General features: G+C 50.2%; 1 protein-coding gene across 3 annotated transcripts in view; it reads left to right on the top strand.

Moving 5' to 3' along the window:
* The window catches only part of Mau2 (MAU2 sister chromatid cohesion factor), a 26,076-nt gene extending 11,056 nt beyond the window's left edge, over nucleotides 1-15,020 (top strand). Inside the window, exons 4-19 of one of the 3 annotated variants that reach the window (XM_031340060.1) lie at nucleotides 386-481; nucleotides 1,231-1,325; nucleotides 2,720-2,747; nucleotides 3,193-3,348; nucleotides 4,202-4,348; nucleotides 4,416-4,506; nucleotides 5,260-5,363; nucleotides 5,795-5,872; nucleotides 6,156-6,221; nucleotides 8,420-8,503; nucleotides 9,435-9,484; nucleotides 9,671-9,748; nucleotides 9,857-9,968; nucleotides 12,098-12,188; nucleotides 12,568-12,695; nucleotides 12,784-15,020. In XM_031340060.1, coding sequence (XP_031195920.1) covers nucleotides 386-481; nucleotides 1,231-1,325; nucleotides 2,720-2,747; nucleotides 3,193-3,348; nucleotides 4,202-4,348; nucleotides 4,416-4,506; nucleotides 5,260-5,363; nucleotides 5,795-5,872; nucleotides 6,156-6,221; nucleotides 8,420-8,503; nucleotides 9,435-9,484; nucleotides 9,671-9,748; nucleotides 9,857-9,968; nucleotides 12,098-12,188; nucleotides 12,568-12,695; nucleotides 12,784-12,858 — 1,479 coding nt within the window. In that variant the 3' untranslated portion in view covers nucleotides 12,859-15,020. Of the gene's footprint in view, nucleotides 1-385; nucleotides 482-1,230; nucleotides 1,326-2,719; nucleotides 2,748-3,192; nucleotides 3,349-4,201; nucleotides 4,349-4,415; nucleotides 4,507-5,259; nucleotides 5,364-5,794; nucleotides 5,873-6,155; nucleotides 6,222-8,419; nucleotides 8,507-9,434; nucleotides 9,485-9,670; nucleotides 9,749-9,856; nucleotides 9,969-12,097; nucleotides 12,189-12,567; nucleotides 12,696-12,783 lie in introns of all 3 variants that reach the window. The other 2 variants (XM_031340059.1, XM_031340061.1) reach the window with 2 other exon arrangements.
* The last annotated feature ends 569 nt before the right edge of the window (nucleotides 15,021-15,589 follow it).

Here is a 15,589-nt window from a genome sequence, read left to right as displayed (position 1 = left end):
CGAGACAGGCTCTTTCTATGTAGGCCTGGCAATCCTGGGACTCTGTAGACCAGGCTGGCCTCAAACTCTTAGAGATCTGCTCTGCTTCCTGATAGTTGAATAAAAGGCATGCATCACCACACCTGATTTTTATTATTCTACATTAAAAAACAAACAAATTTTTTTTTTCTTTTAAGCAATGCCACCCTGTAGCTTAGACTGGTCTTAACCTCACAGGCTGTCCTGCCTCAGACTCCCAAACATTGATAAGTCAGATGTGCCACCACACCTAGCAGGAAGAACTCTTCCCGAGCAGCAAATACACTGTACTAGAATTCCCCATCTCATCCTGGAGAGTGAACAAGAATATCCTCCTCCTCCCTGAACTTGAAACTGTTCCTTTCAGAACTCTGTGGACGCAGCAAAACCGCTGCTGCGGAAAGCCATCCAGATCTCACAGCAGACGCCGTACTGGCACTGCCGCCTGCTCTTCCAGCTTGCTGTGAGTACAGGAGTGAGCGAGACCTTGGGACATGAACTCAAGTTCCAGGCTCTCCTCGGGGCCTCCGGGGTACCATTGAGGGACAGGTCATTCCACTGTCAGTCAGTTCTTCTTTCCTACATCCTATCTGCACCTCTTTCTTGGGGACACCTGGATGACTCTAATAATATTCACATGCCCTTAACCTAGCCATCTGTCATGTCCCCTGTCTCCTATGATGCACCCTATCCCTCACAGCCATAGATGCTGAACTTTAAGGCCTTTCCCCGAGGCCCCTCCATTATGCTCTTGTGTTCACATAGACTCCTTTCAGGCTCCCATGTGCAGCTGAGGAAGTGGACTGGGCAGCTCCCTGCCCTCCCCAGCTTTCTGAGTTGATGGCACCCTGTGCAAGGGAGTGTCTACGTGGAAGCATTCCTTCTAGGGACCAAAATCAGATGTGGGTTCTTTTCTGTTTTCCAGTCATCCTTAGACTACTGCTCTGAGGGAGCCCTTTCTAGTAGCCTACCTGGTATGCACTGGGTCTGCCTCAGAGCTTAGGCTGCTGCTGGCTCTGTGTACCAGTAAGCGAAAGTGACAGAGTACAAGGCATGGCTTAGTTTATACCCAGAGCAGTTAATGCTGTTGGCTGCCTTGGCGCTTGAACTCCAACCCAGCATTGCAATAATTGTGCTGATAGACATAGACACTGAGGCAAGTTCTAAGGACTGGCATTGGCAGCCAGAGTCATTGCATTTTCTCCTCTTCAGCAACTGCACACACTGGAGAAAGACCTGGTATCTGCCTGTGACCTCCTGGGCGTAGGGGCTGAGTATGCCCGAGTCGTGGGATCTGAATATACAAGGTAGGCTTTGCCCACCTCTTTCCTCCTGCTCTCCAACTTGTAAGGAGCTTGGCTGTCCTAGTTCTGATCCTAAACATGGCACTTTAGTGTATGATGGTGGCCTGTGGTGTCGTGACTCATGCAGAGTCAATCTTAGCAGGTGACCAGTCAGTTCATGTCATGCGAACTCTAGCTGGGAAGGCAAGGGCAGTCTCATTGGTAGAGCTAGTACTGGCAGTTTCTCTCTCTGGTATTTTTAGATAGGCTGTCACTATAGCCAAGATGACCCCAGCTACTTCCTTTAATCCTCTTGCCTCAGCCTCCTAAGAGCTGGGGTGACAGGCTTATACTTCCACATACTTCCAAATCTCTTGAAATAGAAAGCATTGGTAGGGTTTGTCCAGCCACAGGCTTTATTGCACAGGTGCTGCCTCCTCAACAACTAAGTGTGATTCAGTGTCCATCCACCTACGTGCAGTGGGCTGGCATTGGTATGAGAGACCACCCTCCCCTGCCGTAGGAGCTTCTGTCCTTGGTTTCAGCATGTACATAGATCTACTTGGGAAAGTCCATGGAGTGGGGTTTGAGAGGGGCCACAGAAACCATGCTGACAGAGAAGGGAGAGCACTAACTGCCCATTTATAAGTCTATGCCCTTAATTCTGAGAAGGACATGAGGTGGGCACAGCCAAGTGCACAGGTGAGGTGGTGACAACCCAAGACAGTCCCTGCTTCCTCTATCCTCTGCCAGACCCACCTCTGCTGTGTTGGAGCTGTGTTGGAACATTAAAGTGACTTGAGGGTGCCATCTTCTACTCTATTCTTTTGTGATGCTCACAAGTGTATCTGCATCATGTAAAACAGGAGCTACTGAAGCCAGAGTGCAGGGGGCACATCTGGTAGATAATGGAAGATTCCAAGTTGAAGGTTGAAAGGGTGGGTCAGTAGTTAAGAGCACTCCCTTCTCTCTCACACCTTGGAACTCAGATTCACTTGTTAGCACCTACCTCAGGAGTCACAATCCCCTTTAACTCCAGTTCCTGATCGCCCCTCTCACCTCCCTGGGGGCAGCTGGATGCAGGTGGGCACACATGTATAGACATAAACAAAAGGTGTTTTGTTTCATTTTGTTTTTTTAGACAAGATCTCTCTATTATGTAGCTCTGGCTGTCCTAGAACTCCATATATAGACCAGGCTAAAGTTCAGAGTTAAGATGGGAGTATAGTGCAGTGCAGAGTGCTGTCTTGCATGTGTAAGACCCTAAGATCAATTCCAGCATCTGACCCCCTCCAGATGTAAACAGATCAGAACAAAATGCAGCACTCTAAAATACCCTATAAATAAAGCACATCTCCCTGAGGGGCAACCATATTACCCTGGTGCCTTACAAACCTGATATCTTGTGTCTTTTCCAGGGCATTATTCCTGCTCAGCAAGGGGATGGTAAGTCAAGGCTGGGTGTGTGCAGCCGTGTTGCGGGCATGAGGCCACCTGCAGGGGCTTTGCTACCCAGTGTATTCTCAAGAGCAGGGGCTGTGCCCTGATGGGCTTCATATGGAGCTCTGAGGTTTCAGGTGGTAGATGTGCTATTGAGAAAGCCTGCTATGGAGCCACCTGTACCCTAGTTTCTTTGTTGTTTCCAACTTTGATTGTTTGAGATAAGGTCTCTCAATGTAGTCCTGGTTGTTCTTGAACTCTTTATGTTGACCAGGATGGGCTCAGACTCATAGAGATCTGCCTGCCTCTGCCTCCCAAGTGCTGGGGTTAAAGGCAAGTGCTGCCACACCTGACCTCATTGCACCCAGCTTTGCTCTCCAGGGGTGGGGGGGGGGGTCCTCGGCTGTTGGACTGATAACAGTGATGCCCCACCCATCTCACTCCCCTTTAGCTGCTGCTGATGGAACGCAAACTGCAAGAGGTGCACCCACTGCTCACACTGTGTGGGCAGATTGTGGAGAACTGGCAAGGCAACCCCATCCAGAAGGAGTCACTACGTGTCTTCTTCCTGGTGCTGCAGGTGACCCACTACCTGGATGCTGGGCAGGTGTGTTGTCACTCGGGGTCTGTGGGGAGGGTTTACTCACGACATGCTCTTGGTGCATGTTTGTGAGTGCACAAACGTATGTGCAGGGGTCCTGCTCTAGCACTGTTGGCGGCTCCTTCATACTATATGACATAGCCCCAAGGGTAGAGGGTGCTCCCAGAGCAGTTTTGTCCTGGAGGGCCTGTCCTCATTTGAGGAAGAACTTACGGCCTCACATTCATTGAGTGCACACATGGTTGGAGGCCTCTGGAGGAAGTTCATGGTAGCCATGAAGATGAAGCAGAGTAGCATGCTGCACACTCCCCTTTCCCAGCTTACAGCAGCTTTGTGAGGATTGGTGGGGACCCTGGTATGGCTGTGTAGCTGTGAAGACCTGATGCTTGTGTTTATATGATGGTCTCAGCCTATGAGTAATGGGAGCTACCTTGCCTACCTTTGCCCTTTCCTGTTCGTATGATGGGCCCACTGGATGTACATATATCCCTGTGAGGTGCTAGGCCAGTGTTGTGGGGACCCAAGAAATGCTTAGTGAACCTGTTGTTAGTAAGGCCTTTCCTGGTGTTCCCATTGGGCCCAGCTCCTCATAAAGCATGTAAGAATGTTGCAGCTTTTAGTTGTCCCTGAATGCTATCCCCGAGAGGCTTAGGATGTCAGGAGGGTTGGCAGAAGCCACAGTGGTAACAGGGTTTCTGTTTGTGGGAAGCAACTACTTCTTGCCTCCTTGAAGCCTGGCTTCTGGGAGGCTAAGACCTGAGGAGAAGAGCTCCTGCAATAGGAGAGAAAGTTCCCATACAGGAGCTGGGCAAGGTTGCCAGGCCTCCTGGGGTTCGATGTTGAGGCATGCATACCACAGGTGAAGAGCGTCAAGCCATGCCTGAAGCAGCTGCAGCAGTGCATACAGACCATCTCCACGCTACATGATGATGAAATCCTACCCAGCAACCCTGCTGACCTCTTCCACTGGCTGCCCAAGGAGCACATGTGCGTGCTCGTCTACCTGGTGAGTCCTGCCACCCTGGGCCTGGGCTGGGAGAGGGCCTCGTGACCACCACCTGCTCTCCTTGCAGGTCACAGTGATGCATTCAATGCAGGCTGGTTACTTGGAGAAGGCACAGAAGTACACAGACAAGGCGCTCATGCAGTTGGAGAAGCTTAAGAGTAAGTGCTACCTGATATTAGGACATTGCATGTTCAGGGAGGTCAGGGTCAGAACCTAGCCCTCACCTACGCACTATGAATCCTCCAGATTGTAGGGTTCTAGCCACACACTGTATTTCATGCATTCCTCTAAATCTCTCTGAGCTGTGGAACTGTGCTTTTCTTTTCCTCAAGCTGGGTTGGGCAACAACTTTTTCCTCACCCAAGGAGGTCTATGCAGGGCTGCCAAGAACTGCCTGAGCCCCCCATGGCTTGGGGTCTGTCCCACTCAGGCATGCACAGTTGAAGACATCCTGAAGAACCTACCCAGCCTCTGTAGAGATGACCTGTGTGTAGCGCAGTGCTCATCCTGGAGTTTTTTGTGTTTGGCATTCAAGCCAGGACCTGACGTGTGCGTGCTAAGCTCCTGCTTACCTGAGCCTTATCCACTGGAGACTTCTTTTTTGTTTGTTTTCTGTTTTGTTTTTTTGAGACAGGGTTTCTCTGTATAGCCCTGGCTGTCCTGGTCCTGGAGCAGACCAGGCTGGCCTCTAACTCAGAAATCCGCCTGCCTCTGCCTCCCAAGTACTGGGATTAAAGGCGTGTGCCACCACACCCTGGCTTACTGGAGATTTCTTAGCTTTGGGATCCTTCACAGTGGCATTGGTTTTCACTTATGTCCTTGTCTAGATGGGGAGAGGCTACAGCAGGGATGATGTGGGCGGGACCTGGTGGTACTGTGCCTGAATATTTACCCCTGCCTCCTGTCCCCAGTGCTGGATTGTAGCCCTATCCTGTCATCCTTCCAAGTGATCCTTCTGGAACACATCATCATGTGCCGGCTTGTCACAGGCCACAAGGCCACTGCACTACAGGAGGTAGGAAGCACAGAGACTGAGATGTGGTAGCTGGTCTGGGTGGGGGAACAGGTGTCAAGAGGGGAGGGTACAGTGACCTCACTGTCACTGCTCACTGCTCTAACCTGGGCTGTAGAATCCAATGTAAAGCCAATAGTCTGGTTCCCTAAAACTTGTATGCTCAGGGAACATTGGGATATGACCTGGGACCCATGTCACCAAAATGTACACCTTCCTGAGAACATTGGGGAGTCTTTTATAACCTGAAGCTGGGTCGTAGGTCAGCATGTGCAAGGAGAAAGGAGATTAGGGACGTCCTCTTCCATGTGGTGGCTCCTCCTGCCAGGACTTTGACCCCAGTTTGCCAAGTTGATGGGAGCATGTCTTCAGCCTTGGGGCTGCACCCCAGTGCCAGGTTCCAGGACAGGCAGTTACCTTGGTTCTCTCCTCAGATCTCCCAGGTCTGCCAGCTGTGCCAGCAATCCCCTAGGCTCTTCTCCAACCATGCTGCCCAGTTGCACACACTGCTGGTGAGTATGTCCCAGGCACTGGGGCCCCACTCTTGCCAAAATCCAGCACATACCTAGCAAAGGATGTGATCCACCCTCAAGGGATCTGGATGTCCCAGTAAATAACCCTGTGACACTACCCAGGCAGCATCCAAGCATGAACTCTGTTCTGTTGTGGGGAGGGGTCCTTTACAATAGCTTGAAGCTCATCCTAGGGCCCAGGTACAAATTATGCTTGCCTACGGTCACTGTGTCAGCTGCCCTGGTTCTGACCTGAGCCCTACATGTATCCCTGTCCTTTCAGGGCCTGTACTGTGTCTCCGTGAACTGCATGGACAATGCTGAAGCCCAGTTTACCACAGCCCTTCGGGTAAGGCTGGCTTCCTGAGTAACAATACAGTGTAAGGTTGGCTGCCACATAAAAACGATGGAGACTGGCTTAGGTCTGCTGCCAAGAGCTATAGACTTTGAGCCCATATCTACTACAGTTAGCCTGGCAGTGGCCACAGCAGTGACACAGTTCCTGTTGAGGTGGGAGGTGGCTAGGGTGAAGAGTTCTTGGCTACCCTGGAAAGATATGAAGAAAGGACATATGTATCATGAGTACAGGGACACTGGGTAGCCATTTTGACACCTGGTAAGTTCTAGGACATTCTCAGACTAGGTTAGTTTGTGGTGCTCTTGGAGTCATGCTGGGTTCTGGGGTTTGGTAGAGTCACATTGTGTGGATGTACAGTGACTGGGATGTGCCCTTATCCTAAGTCCTGGTGATAGATGCTCAGGGACAGAGGACAGGTTTCACCTCAGGGAGGCGAGGTCCCCAACAAGTCATCCACACTTAGACAACTGACCTACTAGTTCCTAAGAAACTGGTCCATTTCTTCCAGAGTGGCACAGATGCTTCTAGGGACAGCTCAACTCAGGACCAGGGAAGGATGTCCCTACCTTGGCCTCAGTGTCCTTGCAGGAAAGAGAGGCTAGTGACCTATTCCCCAGGGAGACCCCAGTAGAGATTTTATAGAGTATGTTATGTTCTGTGAGCAAGGTGGCTGGAGTATCCCTCTGACTGTGGGATAGGAGTTCCCCTCTTTGGTTGCTACTTGTCTGTGGCTGCTATGTGAAGAATCAACTGGCTGCCCACTCCTCTAGCTCCACTCTTATCTCCCTAGACCCCAGGCCCTCCTGCTGCAGTGTCCCAGGAACCGCATGTTCTTACCTTCTGTATGTGGCTTTGGCTCAGCAGCACAATGCTTAAGTCATGTGCTGAGGGGAGTCCTCCTGGACAATACATGGAAAGGCAGTTGCTAAGACAGACACCAACCTTGTCCTCCTGTTCACAGCCAACACCCCAATGCTAATGCAGCTCAGGTCAGGGAAGGGAACCCTCGGCTTTTGTGTACTGGCCCATGACTGTAGGGAGCTGGAGTCAGAGGGCCCAGGCCGCTTAGACTCTCATATCTTCTTCCTCTCCCAAACATCTGGCTTTTCTAAGGAAACTGAACCCAAAATTCCACACATGCCAGGCAAGTACTGTATTGCCCAGCTGCAGCTCCTGCCTATGGTTTTTTTTTTTGTTTGTTTGGTTTTTTTTTTTTTTTTTTTTTTTTTTTTTTTTTTTTTTTTTGTTTTTTGTTTTTGTTTTTTTTTTTTTTGGTGTTTTTTAGCTGCCTATGGTTTTTAAGACAGGATATCTCAGTTGCACAGGCGGGCCTTAAATTCTGATCTTGCCTGGCCAGGTGTGATGGTATAACAAATTCCAACATTTGGGAGGGAGAGATGTGTGGATCTCTGTAAGTTTGAAGCTAGCCTAGTCTATATATGGAGTTCAGAGACAAGAGGGCAGCCAGGTCTATACAGAAAAAAAAAGATTTATTTATTTTAGGTATATGAGTATGCTGTAGCTGTCTTCAGACACACCAGAAGAGGGCGTCAGATGGTTGTGAGCCACCATGTGGTTGCTGGGAATTGAACTCAGGACCTCTGGAAGAGCAGTTAGTGCTCTAAACTGCTGAGCCACCTCTCTAGCCCAACAAACACTGTCTTGAAAAAGAAGTTTGTTGTTTTGTTTTGTTTTTTTTTTATCTTGCCTCAGCTTCCTTCCCAAGTGCTGGGATGATCAGCCTCCACTACCACACCTGGAGGTTTGTTCCTCTTGACCATCTCACTTTCCATAATCAGTGGTTCAGTGGGGAGACCATGCCCCATGTGCTTCAGGGCCTCACTGTACATCTGTTGGACTACAAAGCAAAAACAAGCCAGGGTGGTTACAAGTCTGTCATCCCAGCTGTTAGGACCCTGAGCCAGAAGAATAGAGAACTTCAAGCCAGTCTGGACTGTATAGAGACCAAGTCTTGTCATTATCCACTGTTGGTTATTGGCAGGATCAGAATAGCTAGCTCCACCCTGCCACTGCCAGTGGAGGAGGAGCTAGCTCCACTTTGTGCTTGGGTTTGGAGTGAGCTGATTGAGCCTGAAAGGAGCCCTTGTGCAGCTCTGGGTCTAGTCAGGCCCCAACAGGATGTGACAGTGGCCAGGCTGGCCTCCTAAATGCCCCATCTTTCATTCCAGCTCACCAACCACCAGGAGTTGTGGGCCTTCATCGTGACCAACCTTGCGAGTGTGTATATACGGGAAGGAAATAGACACCAAGAGGTAGTAGGTGACATGCTTCATGTTCGGTATCCTTCTCCATCTCTTGTGTAGGGGCTACGGGTGTCCTAGGCACCCATAGACCTTAGAAAAGCCCAGATGTTTAGTGTTTTGTGAGGGCAGGACTGGGACAACATTCCTGCATCCATGTGGCCTCTGTCCCATCCTGAGCCACTCAACCTTTATTGATCCCACATTGTACTTAAACAAAAAAAGTCATAGGGTGGTCATGGTGCATGCCTTTAATCCAAGCACTCAGGAGGCAGAGGCAGGTGGATCTCTGGGTTCAAGGTCATCCTGGTCCACAGAGCAAATTCCAGAATGGTGAGGGCTACACAGATACTCTGTCTCAAAAGGACAAAAACAAATTGTGGAGTTTGCATCCAACTTGGGGCTTTTGCCTGCTGCCAAGCATTCTGCCACAGAACCACTCCTCAGCCCCAAATCAGATGGGGAAAGTCTTATATGGGAAGGTTGGCCATCCTCACAAGGCTGTCCTCATAAGCCAAGTGCTTTTATCCGGGCTTCCTAGCCAGCGCCGCAAAAGTTAGATTCTTCTCTTACCCTAGGATGTCCCACCCTGGAGACCCTCATTCTAGCCCTGGCTGCCAAAATCTCTTGTCTACACAAACTATGGCCAACTTTCGAGGTCTGGGCTGGGAGAAGCAGGAAGCCCAACCTCTGCTACCCTGGCTGTCAGGGAGCTGAAGCAGGACTCTTGGATCACAAGAATACTATGTGTCCCAGTGTCCCCACTCTGCCCCTGTCTCCTACATGGTTCCCTCAGATGAACACTCCATCTTGAGGCTGTTCAGAACAGGCATGCCGCATGCTGTAATAGTCTTTCCATGGAGTGGAAGAAGCCCTATTCTCTGTAGCATGTTCAGGGCCTGGCTTCCTCTAAATGGAGTCCTGACTGATGTTTCTCCACTAGCTGTACAGTTTGCTTGAGAGGATAAACCCAGACCACAGCTTCCCGGTCAGGTAAGCCATCTGTGTCCAACACAGACATTCCGCTCCCCCATTGCTCTGGGGTGGTCTATGCTCCTGTGGGCCCCAGACCTCCATACATACTCAACACTGCTTGCACCTCACCCTTTAGACAGTCTGCAGGGCCTGCCTTTGGGAAACTTTTATCCTGCACCCAACTGTGACTCTGCTTCCCTGCAGCTCACACTGCCTCCGAGCAGCAGCCTTCTACGTGCGAGGGCTCTTCTCCTTCTTCCAGGGCCGCTACAACGAAGCCAAGTAAGTTTGGATCAGGGCACCATGTATGATAGCCTCTCCTTCCTCAGACTACCTCTGCTTCTCTATGACTGATACCTGCGGGGTGTCAGCATCTGTTTCCTCTCGTAGGCGATTTCTTCGAGAAACTCTAAAGATGTCGAATGCAGAGGACCTGAATCGCCTCACAGCCTGCTCCCTCGTGCTGCTGGGTCACATCTTCTATGTGCTAGGAAATCACAGGGTGAGTTCCTACATAGCTGGTGCATGGGCTGAGGAGTACCACCATGGAGCATGGCCTTTCCTGTCCTGGAATCCAGGGTGTGGAAGGCATGGGGTCCTGGGATTCCCTTCCAGGATATGTATATCAGGCTCACAAGCCTCGCAACTAAGAGACAGCACCTCCTGCCATGTTCCTATAGACTTCTCAGCATGCCATCCCTTGGGAATCCATGGCCCCATGGGACTGTCTCAGAACCTTAGATGAGACTGACAACACCAAACCCTCCTGTGTCTGTGGCACCATCAACCATGTGACTTTACAAGACTATTTTACTTCAAATTATTGTAAAATGTAGTGAGGATAGCTTAGCCATGGAGAGCAGGGAGTGGCCTTAGTGTTCCCAGTATTGTGGCCTGCTGATTGGGCAGCTGCTTGCACATTGGGCAAGACTGGTGGTTACCCTATGGGACTCTAGTGTGGCGTGCTTCAGAGCACTTAGAGTAGCAATGTGGGCCAGAAGTCTGCTTGTCCAGCAATGTTTCCCACTCCATGGCTTTCTGTAAAATACTCCCTTTGCTTGTGTTAACCCGACTAGAGAGATAGCAAGGCCTGTGAGGTCAGGGCAGTCAAAGTGAGCCTGGTGGTGAGCAGCAGAGACATTTGGGTGAGCCATACCCATATGGGTGAGAAATATTGCAGCAGCCAGAGCCACATGGCCAGCAGAGGGCTGGTCAGACGAGGGTCAGATCCTATCCAGGCATCTATAGAGCCAGCCATACTTCCAGCCCCTCCTTAGGTCTGGAATTGGGAGCAGGTCTTCCTGCCCAGTATGTTATGACGTCTGAGGGGAACTCTACTCAGTTTGGTTGTGGCTGTTGGAGGTTAAGATCTGACTAACCCAGCTGAGTATTTGGTTAGGTTGTTCTTCCATTGACCTGTGCCTAGAACTGGAATCTGGGTTGAGGCTTTTAAATTTTTGTTATTTGTTCATTTCTCAATTTACTTATTTTATGTGTGTGAATGTTTTACCTGCATGTATGCATATGCACCATGTGTGTGCCTGGTGTCCACAGGGGTCAGAAACGGGGTCAGATTCCCAGGTTCAGGAATTAGACAATTATGAGCTGCCAAGTGGTTACTAAAATCTGAAGTTGAGTATTCTGGAAGAGCAGTGAGTACTCTCAACCTCTGTCACAGAAAGTGCCCAAACCCAGGCCTACAGTCTGGGGAGGTAGACCAGTTCAGTGGGGCATGGTTTGGAACTTCAGAACTACCTGGGCTCCTTGGTGTGAGGTCAGAATCAGGAAGCTGCTCTCCAGGACTCCCCTAGCCTCATCCTGAGAACACCGAGCTTCTAGGTCAGCAGCTTGGCACACACAGAATCTACATCTATTTAGAGGTAGTCACAGGCCTGGACACCCCATCCCCACAGTAGCCTAAATCTATTTAGAGGTAGTCACAGGCCTGGACACCCCCATCCCACTGTAGCCTAAATCTATTTAGAGGTAGTCACAGGCCTGGACACCCCATCCCCACAGTAGCCTAAATCTATTTAGAGGTAGTCACAGGCCTGGACACCCATCCCCACAGTAGCCCACAGAAGCCAGTTCAAAGGAGTGAATCTTCCAAACTCCGTCCATGCCCTTGGCACAGGCTGCTACTCCAGGAGCTTCAGGACATCTGCGTGAATGTGTAATTTTAATCATTTCTAATTGTTGGGCCAGAGCTGTCTCTTTCTCTAGCTGGCAAGAGGCATGTATGGCCCATTCATTGCCTTGTGTGCAGAGGAGGGCAAGGATGCTCAGTTTGTTTTTTCCAAGGTGGACAAGAGTACTTTAGAGAACCATTTTAGGTAGTCTCTGACGGTGTGATAAAAGTTTGTCCAGGTGCTGGGTAGTGGTGGTGCACGCCTTTAATCCCAGCATGTGGGAGGGAGAGGCAGGTGGATTTCTGAGTTCGAGGCCAACCTGGTCTACAGAGTGAGTTCCAGGACAGCCAGGGCTATACAGAGAAACCCTGTCTCGAAAAACCAAAAAAAAAAAAAAAAAAAAAAGTTTGTCCAGGAGCAACAGAACATAAAATGGGAGATGGAGTCAAAGATAGATACTTTTGTGTGGCCTCACTGTTAATTCTTAGCTTTTGATTGGCAGGAGAGTAACAACATGGTGGTACCTGCCATGCAGCTGGCCAGCAAGATCCCAGACATGTCTGTACAGCTGTGGTCATCTGCTCTCCTGAGAGGTGAGAGTGAACAAGGCTGCCAAGCATGCTTGGAGGGCCCTGGCAGCATACAAGCAGGGGTGTCTCCAGGGGGATTTTATTTTTGTTTGTTTATTTATTGGAAACAAGGTCTAGCTGGCTTGGAATTCTGGGTAGACAAGACTGGTCTTGAAGTCACAGACTTACATTCTTTTGTCTGCCAAGTCACTGCACCTAGCTTTCAGGGGGATTTTAAGAACTGTGACAGGTGGGGCCTGCATTCCTGCTGCAGGGCTTGGTGGGTGATCCCCGAGTCTCAGATGGGTTTGGATCTCTGAGGGTAACTCCTGTCTCCCCTGGGTTGGTATGAGTTTGGCCACCCAGGGGATGAACTAGACAGTGACACCTGTCCCATCCTCAGACCTAAACAAGGCATGTGGGAACGCCATGGATGCCCATGAGGCCGCACAGATGCACCAGAACTTCTCACAGCAGCTGCTGCAGGACCACATTGAGGCTTGCAGCCTCCCAGAGCACAATCTCATTACGGTATAAAGGGTGGCAAAGCAGACCTAGGGATGAGGGGCTCTGGCTCCTCAGGTGTGCAGGGGTTTACTCATGTGTCTTCTCCCGACAGTGGACAGATGGCCCACCCCCTGTGCAGTTCCAAGCTCAGAATGGACCCAACACCAGCCTGGCCAGCCTTCTGTGAGGCCTGTGTCCCCAACTTGGACCCAACACTGGAACTCTCTGGGAACAAAACCACCAGGGTGCCCACCAGTCCCTCACCATTGTCCAGAGCTAAGTTCCAAGAGTGCTGGAGCCATCATCTGCCTCTGAGGGTGACAGCCAATTGCACCTGATCCAGGACTCAGTGCCATCTGTTGAAGGGACCGATGGCCTCACCTGTGTCTGGGTGTCACCTGAGAAGAACAGGATGACAGTGTGTGGGGGGCCACCATCTGAGTGCTCAACCAAACCTAAGTGCAACTGCACGAAGCAGCTTCCAGCCCAGGGCAAGCCGAGGGGAGAGCAGCAGTTCTCACTTTCCTCAGCCTGCTGTTCCTCAGGGACTTCTTAACCTGAGTGGTCCTCCCAGGTGACCCAGTGCAGGGGAGGAGCTTGCAAAGAGGTGTGCATGTGCAGTTGATGAGGCTGAGACTTCGTGTGCCCTTAAGAAGCTCCTTGCTCACACTCAGCATCGCCTCTTGACCCTGCCTAAGCACTAGGCAGGGGTCCCATCGGACCTGAATGAGGGGGTTTCCGTCCTGGCAGCTATGTGGCTTTCCCATGGAGGACAGTTATGGGATCAGGTCAGCTCCTCGTGTCTTGAGAGCTGCCCTGAGGGTGACAGTGAGGAGGGGTGCAGGGCAGTGGTTCCTGCCGGCTCGTTGTATCTAGGCAGGTGCTCACTAGGCAGTGTGAAGATCACTTCTCAGAGCTTTGGCATCTGTGACTGAAGGGATGAAGCTCCAAGGCCTTCATGGACATCCTTACTGAGCCATGTGGCAGCACTGCCCATGGCCAGGTGCTCCCAGCCCTTCTGTCTTCCTCTAGCCCTTTGGGTCCCAGGGACCTGCAGCACAGCCTTGCCTATTTATTTAAGCTTTTTTTTTTTTTTTGCTTCTAGGGCATTTTGTCGTTTTGTACATAAGGCAGTTCAAACAAGGACCTGTTGACTTGCCATCTGTCCTGATGTTAGAGTGCTTTTAGTGTCCATATCTCAGGCATGCAAGAGCTCAGGACAGGGCCATGACAGACTCCATAGTCAGTGTTGAGATTCCACCTCCATGACCCCAGCACAGTTGCCACAGTGTCCAGTAGTCCAGTAGCTAAAGATTGGGGTGGGGTGGAATCCCCGAGGGGCTAGCACACAAAGGTATTATAGCCCAGGAGTTACTAAGAGCCAGCCCTGAGCCAGGCTAACTGTAGCCCTATATGAGCCCTTAAGCCACAGATGACACTCTGAGTGAAGGAAGGCATGCCATCTATTGAGAGGGTTGGTTGGTTTGTTTTCATAAACATGGTGGCGTTGCCTGGTTTTAGTGGCCTTTTAATCGAGAAGTGCAAACTGAGATCTGTGAGAAGTCTGTTTGCTGATCTCTTCCTTTAGGACCACTACTCCCTCAGACTTTCCATTTCCCACCCTCAGCCCTGCCTGCATCCCCTCTCCCGTAGACTGCAGCCCAGAGGCAGAGGCATCGCCTCTTTTTCAACTCAGCCTGGTAGAAAGCTGGTCCACAGCCTCTTTTTCTGTTTGGTTTTGGCTGGATATTAACTGCTTTTTTGTTGTTTTTGCTTCTTTTGAAGACTCTGGTGTCACACCTCAGCCTCCAAGTGCCAGGCTTTTAGAGTTTGGCTTTGGGATTTTGATTTGAAGGGGCAGTGTTTAGAGCTTTTGTTTTTTGAGACAGTATCTCTTGTTCATGGGTGACCTTGAACTCTGATTCTTTTGCCTCCACCACCCTAGTACTGGGATGACAGACATGTGCCATTGTGCCATTTACCTGGTGCTGCTAGGCTAGCATTCTGCCAACTGAGCCATAGTTTTATCCTGTGGCCCTATTTTGATACAATATTTGGTTTGGACCCTCTGTGAAGGGTGTTCAACCCTACAGTTTTAGCACACAGCCCCTAGACAGGCTTGCTCCTGTACCCAGATGTCCCTTTATTCCCCAAGACCTTAAAAGGCAGAAACCAACTGGACATGGTGGCTTACACCTGTCATCACAGCATTTGGAAGGCTAAGGTGGGAGAACACTCCCAAGTTACATGCCAGTAAGGGTTACACAGTGAAATATGAATAAACCAATAAAGGAAAGCCTGACCCAACCCCTGTGCTCCAGGGAAGGGAAGGCTTTTTGCTTTTCCATAGGTTAGTTGACTCTTGACTAAGTTGAAATCCATATAAATTTCGACAGGTTTTACTGATAGGTTTTCGTTGACTAAATTTAACAGAATTTAACTGTATCCTGGGCTTATCTTATCTTGTGGCTGCTGTTCCCCTAATCTCACCCAGGGTTAAGGTATGAGCTACCACTCTAGGGTTAGACTGACTTGGTGGCTTGGTTTCAGGGTCTCCACTGGTTTACCTAGGAAATTCTTACTTTTCAGCCCCAAGTTTCTAAAACCATAGGTGGCACTCCACCATGCCATCTCTCCAGCCACTTGTTTGTAGTTTTGTCCTTTGTTGGAGGTGGAACCAAGCCCTCATGCGCAGCAAATGCACCTCCCACACTCAACTCCATTGCAGCTGTCCTAAATTCAGAGGACTCAAGGGAAGAGCATCTATTGCCTTGGGTATGACATTGTGTGCCTAAGCACTGTCCTTTCTGAGAGGATTCAGAACCCATCCTCCATACCTGGACATGTCTGCTGTCTTAGTCAGGGTTTCTATTCCTGCACAACATCATGACCAAGAAGCAAGTTGGAGAGGAAAGGGT

Source organism: Mastomys coucha, unplaced genomic scaffold (genome assembly GCF_008632895.1).
Source record: "Mastomys coucha isolate ucsf_1 unplaced genomic scaffold, UCSF_Mcou_1 pScaffold22, whole genome shotgun sequence".
NCBI classification, from domain to species: Eukaryota; Metazoa; Chordata; class Mammalia; order Rodentia; family Muridae; genus Mastomys; species Mastomys coucha.
The sequence above is the reverse complement of the archived record's forward strand: the minus strand, read 5'-3'. Positions and strand labels throughout refer to the sequence as shown.